This window comes from Microtus ochrogaster, chromosome 6 (genome assembly GCF_000317375.1).
Source record: "Microtus ochrogaster isolate Prairie Vole_2 chromosome 6, MicOch1.0, whole genome shotgun sequence".
In the NCBI taxonomy this organism is placed as follows: domain Eukaryota; kingdom Metazoa; phylum Chordata; class Mammalia; order Rodentia; family Cricetidae; genus Microtus; species Microtus ochrogaster.
In genome coordinates this window covers 19,995,215-20,002,173 of record NC_022013.1, presented here as the reverse complement: position 1 = coordinate 20,002,173, position 6,959 = coordinate 19,995,215, and the positions used below count along the sequence as shown (strand labels likewise).

Below are 6,959 nucleotides of genomic sequence, written 5' to 3'. Positions count from 1 at the left end.
CCTCCCAACCCCTACACCCCTGCCCCACCTCACCTCCCAACCCCTACACCCCTGCCCCACCTCAACTCCCAACCCCTACACCCCTCCCCCACCTCACCTCCCAACCCACACCACGAACACTGAAAAGGGATTTGTGGGCCAAGAGCTTCTAGTGACAAAGGTGAGCAGCTGAGCTGTGTCTCTGAGGGAAGGAAGGGCCTGTAGAAGGAAGGTGTGTTTGGCCTACAGCACTTCACAGAAGACCTTGTCGCCCTCCAAGTTCCATGCAGCCCTGCGCCACTAGGGAATTCTATAAACTGAGATTTCCAGGAGTTGGAACAATAACTGTTACAGACAGTAACAAGTGACTCCAGGAGCCCGAGCCATGCAAACCAGGACATTTACCTCAGTCCGCTTCTTCCTCACCATACACAGCCCTTTCTTTCTCTGCCACATGCTTCCTGTTCCCCAGGCGGTGATCACAAATCCTGTCGCACCTCTTCCACAGGAGCCCTGTCCTGTTCTTCTGTGACAGCTCTCAGGAGACTGCCAGGAGCCCTTAGTGCGGGCAGCAATGGATCACTTGGAAGGAGATGTGGCGCGTCTTGGAAAGCCAACATACCTGAATCATATGACTGCATGCCTCGTTCGCTGCCCTAACAAACTTTTACACACAAACCAGAACAGCAGAAAAAGTGTTCCTGGCACCCCTGTCAGCGGAAAGAGAGAAGCAAGCTTCCTGGATGTTCACTGACAGAACATGGGTGCATTTATCCATACTCATCCCTCTGAGACTATTTCAAGGTGTGAAAATGAGCACTGGGAACGCAGCACGGGTCACGGACCAGATGAGCAGGCCTAGCCCCAGCGGGCCGTGTGAGGGGACTCGCACCACAGGTCAGAAAGAGCACAACGCTACTGCTTCTCCAGCAGTGAACAGGTGAGCGACAAAAGCTGGGGAGTGGTGGGGTGGGAGCACCACACCCACAGGGGAGACGGGCAAACTGGTGCCTGCTGAGGCTTGAATGAGTAATGTCCCCCAGTCTCAGGCATTGAATACTTAGTCCCCGACTGGTGACTGGCAACGGTTTGGAGAGGCTTCGGAAGTGTGGCCTTGATGGAGAAGTTTGTCGGTGGAGGTAGGCCCACGGCAGGCTCACTGGCCTGCAATGTCTTAGACATGTCTACTCAAACCGGATTACACAAGAACCAAAGACAAGAAAAAGACCCAATACTGAACCATGATAGCTGTGTGCCTCCAACAGCCCCCTCCCCTACCCAAAGAGAGAGAAAACAAAATGCTAAATTTGGATCCTTTGTGCTATGGGGTCGGTGAGGGGGACCCTAAATCAGAAGTGTAGTTTCTCGGAAGACAGGGGTTTCCCTTCCGTTAGAGGCTGAAGCACAACCACACTAGGAGAAGATGGAGACCAGGCAGGCCAGGAGTCCTGTGGGAGACACTGCCATGTGAGGGGGGAAACGAACTGATTCTTTAAAAGAAAAATCCCCACAAAAACTCATTTTTAGTTTTATAAAACTTGCAATAAGCCACAATTCTTAAGCTGTTTTCATTTTTTTATTGCTGTTAATTCAAGGAAAAAGGTTGCATAAAATCCAATCTGTCCTAGAAATATAAGTGGCCTTTCCAGTACATAACATTTCAATATCAAAGTGTATGGTAAACGTACAAACGAGAAGGCAGCACACCTCCTATGTACAGTACAGTATTGGAAATCATAACAGGAGCTCCAGTCACCTGGACAAGGCTTAGATACTCTCCCCGAACAACTCAACCGCAGCTTAGCAATTAATAATGTGGTCCAAAAATACCCAGATCAAATAAAATATATTTAATCAAAATAATTTCCTTCTAAATTAAAGCTCTTACCTACACAGCCACACCCCCTTCCTCTCCCCTGAAGGTCTCAGAATGTACATTGGGCTATAAATATAAACGCTACTTTAAAGTGTTGAACTAGCTTCTTTGTTCTTCAAGTTTTTTTTTCTTTGTCTCACAATGTCTGGCTTCTGAACCCAGACCAAACATTTCAGTGCCTCTGCCACACCCCAACTGTATTCCCCACAACACAAGTCAATTGCCTCTACGTTTTTACTGAGGAACGGAAGCCCTCTTACCCCTCAGGCTTACAACCACGTGGTCGTACTTGTTCACTACTGTGGAATGCAGCAGTCACTGAAGATACATCCACTCTCCCAGATAACCTCAGTGCACTTCAGGAAATCAAAAATTACCTGGAAGCAATTTAGTATACAGATTGGCTTTTTTTTAAAAAAAAAAACAAAACAAAAAAACACAAACCAAACCCCAGCAGCATTAAACTCAGCGGCATGACACTGCCACGATTAACCTGTCTCAGCCCACTCAGTCCAGTCGTTCACATTATCATCGGCATCGTGGTAAGCGGGTCGGGGAGCAGACGAGACAACCCACACACATGTAAACATCTGTGACATGTCACAGCTGGTGCAGCAGAAGAGGACATCTCCACTCCAGCAGTGTCTCATCAGGTCGAGGTGTAGACAACAAGCAGAACCGGCTGTTGACAGTCATCGCGTACAGACACCATCCACACAGGTGCGCTCACCCTGTCTGTCTGTACGATGGAAGGAAAGCCGTCTGCTGCAGCCCCAGCTCCCCAGCCTGACTCGCTCTCCCACTGTTCCCAGGGTACGTGGGTAAGTGCTGCATATATGTATTTACGTGGCGCTTTTTATGACATATATACATACTTCTCGGGGATCTGACTTCTACAATGAATGGTGGGACATGTTCCCTGTCATACAGAGCAGGTCACAGAAGCACGACAGGCGCAGTGCTGAGCGCTCCCGCGGCAGGCCAGAGTCATCGTGAGAAAGCCGCGAGCAGCACAGCTTTTCCCAACCATACGGCCGAGGCCAGTGTTGTGAGGACAAATAAGGTCGACACAGTTCAGATTCAGTAAACATTGCACACAGCAAGTATTCAGTGTAGAAAAGCACACAGCAACGCTTTTCGTTCCAGAGTCTGTCTGAAGTTTATGTTACACGTGTCATCCAGGCCTGCTGTTGACCCGGGGACCAGGGGCTCAGGAGCTCTGCATTCTTCCTTATTTTGGACATTGGTACAAGAGAAATGAAAACTCCAACTGCATGGAAATGTAGGAAGTGTACAGACAAAGAAACAAAATACCTTTCCTTTCCTCCCCTCCACACCCATGACTCCCCACTTGAGTGCATTAAGTAGGCAGGCTTTACTCGGTCAGTCTGCAGAATCCAACGTATCATTAGAAGGGGGGAGGGGAGGTGCGTATCTCAGTCTGTAAGTGCCTAAAACAGGAAAGACAGAACGGCTAAGTCACCGCTTATGAATCCATGTATCACAAACCACTACACAAGACTGCAATGGGCATGCTTCCAAAGGCCCTGCTTCAGCGCTAACTCTGCTCCACAATGACAAGGAAGTTATTCTCTCCCAGAAGCAACGGCAAGCTTGTGCTTCAAGTATAACCTAAAGCTATTTAGCTGGATTTCCCTTTGAGAGGACCTGATACCTGCCTGACTCAAGACCTTTTCTGGATAAGACTTTGGCACACGACAAAGGCCAAGTGCACGAGGGAGGAGCAGTCAGAGCTGAACCTGGTCCTGCACCCGTCTGAGTGCACGTTCTTCTTTCTGGGTGTTGGCACTGTTCAACTCCACTCTTAACCCCCAAACTCTGTCCAAATCGCTCTGTTCCTGAACTTTTTCCCTTACACGTACAGAATGAAGGACAGAGCACGGGCACACGTGAGCCAATGCTTGCACACTGACTCTAACCAGACTGAAAACCTTGTGTCTCAGGTAACTTAGCTTCCTCTATGAAAGAGGATTCTAACTCTTAAGAAGTTCTCTGGTGTTTATTCCTCTAACCTTCCCTGTGCTACATGACCTGGATCTACACTAGTTTCTCTGCTTGCATTGTGATTTGTCACTGAAAATACAGCCTCTGTAAACAAACACACGAACGGATCTTTTCTGCTAAGACAGAATCACATAATCAAGAAGGAAGAAGAAATGGGGGAACTCAAAAACAAGTCCTCTGGGAGTTAGTGTGATTACCTTGTTGATTGGCCTCCATGGACGACTGCTTACAGTCCTGGGCATAGTGTCCGCTCACACCACAATTGTAACATGACACATTCCCATTCTTCTTGGGCCCAGAACTACTGGTATTGGCAACTACATTAGGTGCTGGATACACAGGATACAATCTCCCAAATCCTGCCATCTGTTGCATGCCATAGTTGGCTTGGCTCCCCATGACTGGGTCATGCACCAGTCCATTTGCATATGGAGTCTGAGGCAGAAAAAAAGGAAGTTGGTTTCCATTGCTCTGATGTGCTTGGTTGAGGTAGCTGCCATTGCAAATGGAGGGCAGAGTGAAGAACGGGACTCGGTACATTGGTCCCGGCATGGGATTGGGGTAATAGTAACCATTTAGCTGGAGGTTCCCATTGGTCCCACAGCTGCACCGTCGCCCACAGGAGCCACAAGGACCTGAGCCCAAATGCTGTGGCGGCACTATGGTCCCATTAGCGTTCGTGCTGCCCACAGCGTTAATGTAGGATGTGCTATCACTCTGAGCAGTACTGTGTGTCAAGGCAGGGCTGGGGCTGGGGACAGGGCCTGGGGTGTGGGTAGGAACAGCAGGAGGAGCTGTGGACTGGGCTTGACCGATGCCTCCACTTGTTGGCTGGGCAGAAGTGGCTGTGGTGGGTAGCACACTGGCAGCAAGGGGCGAGCCTGGAAAGGAGTAGGAGGCTGGTGGTTGTGCGGCTGAGAGGCCAGCTGCAGGAAGAACTACCTTCACATTGGCAGGCTGAGGGACTGCCCCTGTGTTTCCCTCAATCTGAGGCACCATTTGATTGAGTCCTACCACTTGGGATGCAGATTTTGTGATGGGGTCCGAGGCAGCCACAGGAGATCCCGGAAAACTACCTGGGTTATGGACAGGAATAAAGGCAGTGTTTGGTGATCCCACGCTCAGACTTCCGGTTGGCTGTTGTGGAACATTAACTGTGCAACTCTCAGGAGACCTCTGCGGAGGTGGCAATTTTAGCCTCTGCAATGTCAGCTGCAGAGCAGGAGCACTGCTGTGTGCAAGGAGAGATGACGGGATTGGTAACGGGGAAGCCAACAACTCCAGGTGTTTCTCTGTATCTCCAGAAGCTGCTGGGCCTAGGATTCCAACAGGGCTTGAATTTGTAGACTCCATCACTGTAGAAATAGCCATAGGATTAGGAACAAGCATCCCTATTGTTTTGCCATCTGCAGATTTGGGTGGAGGAATGACAACTTCTGACTTCTGGGCACCATTGTGCATGACACAGTGCAGCGGGGGCATGAAGGGGATATGCGGGTACTTGTGCGAGGTCAGTGAGGTCAGTGGGGCTTCTACAAGGCTTCCGTTCCCGCTCCCCAGCGAGATCATCTGCACAGGAGGCTTGACGGCAATGGTCTGGTTGACAGAGCCATAATCTGTAAACCTGGCTGCTGATGGGTTCCCAGAATCTTCAGAATTGCTGTCTGTGTCTAAAGAAAACATACAAACATGGATTAACCCAGGCTCAATTCCTATTTTTCTTACTAGAACTACCATCCAGGTATATCTAAGATGAATTTAAGTCTGCAGGTGTCAACTGCCCACGCTGACGTCTGCTGGCCTTCGGCTCTCAGCATGTTTTAATCTCTCACAGTGACAAAGGTCACCCAGGGTGACACACAGACACACATGCACTACGACTGTACTACTTAGAAAAGCATTACGTAGCACTTTTAGGTGATCTACTTAGTTCTGTACTATCATAAACCTGATTTTAAATTTGTCTTACAAATGTTTAATTTAAGAACTATGATCAGGACAATATTTAACTCAAATGCTTAAGGTAGGAAACAGACTAAGAATTTCTACCACTACATATTCAGCAGGGAACACTTAAAGCTACTTGTATTAGTCCTACCATGAACATTCTGGAACACAAAGTGCAAAATAAGAAAGCAAGCACCACTATTTCTTGACAACTACACTGCAAAACACAGAACTGCCCTGTACTTGTGTATACCATGGTACACACAGAAGCCACTCCAGCTTCCAGACACGGTAGAGTAGCCACGGTCCTAACTGCTGCACTGTGCACATATGGTGAACACGGCAGAGTAGCCACGGTACTAACTGGTGCACTGTGTACATATGGTGAACACGGCAGAGTAGCCACGGTCCTAACTGCTGCACTGTGTACATACGGTGAACATGGCACTTCAGTTTACACAACAGCTAGACATCGCACCGACTGTAAGAACTTTCTCTTCATCAACTAAGCAGCATTACACTTGGCGCTTAGAGTTCACTAAGGCAAAAAGTGGTTCTAGGTAGTTGACAATGCTAAACATCCTTGAAACAAGTATATCAAAAGTAACCTTCCTAAAGAAAAGCCAAACACAGAATATCAAGTGTTATTAGCTGAACTGTCTCAATTTATATTAGAGGGGAACTTACACAAATGACCGAACGGTTCTAGCAAACATGCTCCCTAATAGGTAAAGTATGACACTACGTATTACTAAACTTTAAATAACCTCTTCAAGCCACTGGATGTTCACCATCCATCAGTGCAGCGTTAACAAAAATCAAGTCAGGAAAAAAAAAGGAAGCCATCTTTCATATAGATGGTCAGCTCAATTTTCATACGAATTAAAGCTTTAAGTCTGCAGTCACGGTAGTAACCCTATGGTTTTTTGAAGCACTACAGGGGTCATGCTTTTTGTACTGACTTTGGGAAGCAGAAAGTCGCAAGGCATTATAACAACAACAAAGCCACACACCTCTGAAGGCCTTTGTGTGTACTCAAGACTTGGAAAGTGTTCAAAGCTTTCCATCCCAGTGTGCGTCTGGGAGCACTCTAAGGGACTCTGTCTTTCCATCCCAGTGTGCGTCTGGGAGC

At 48.1% G+C, this 6,959-nt stretch overlaps 1 protein-coding gene across 1 annotated transcript in view; it reads right to left on the bottom strand.

The window, feature by feature from the left end:
• Positions 1-1,542: 1,542 nt before the first annotated feature.
• Zcchc2 (zinc finger CCHC-type containing 2) overlaps positions 1,543-6,959 on the bottom strand; it is a 187,349-nt gene continuing 181,932 nt past the window's right edge. The window contains exons 16-17 of the mRNA XM_013346665.1: positions 4,078-5,550; positions 1,543-3,306 (exon numbers count right to left, since the gene is read on the bottom strand). Of these exons, the coding sequence (XP_013202119.1) occupies positions 3,239-3,306; positions 4,078-5,550 (1,541 nt within the window). The 3' untranslated portion in view covers positions 1,543-3,238. The remainder of the gene's footprint in view (positions 3,307-4,077; positions 5,551-6,959) is intronic.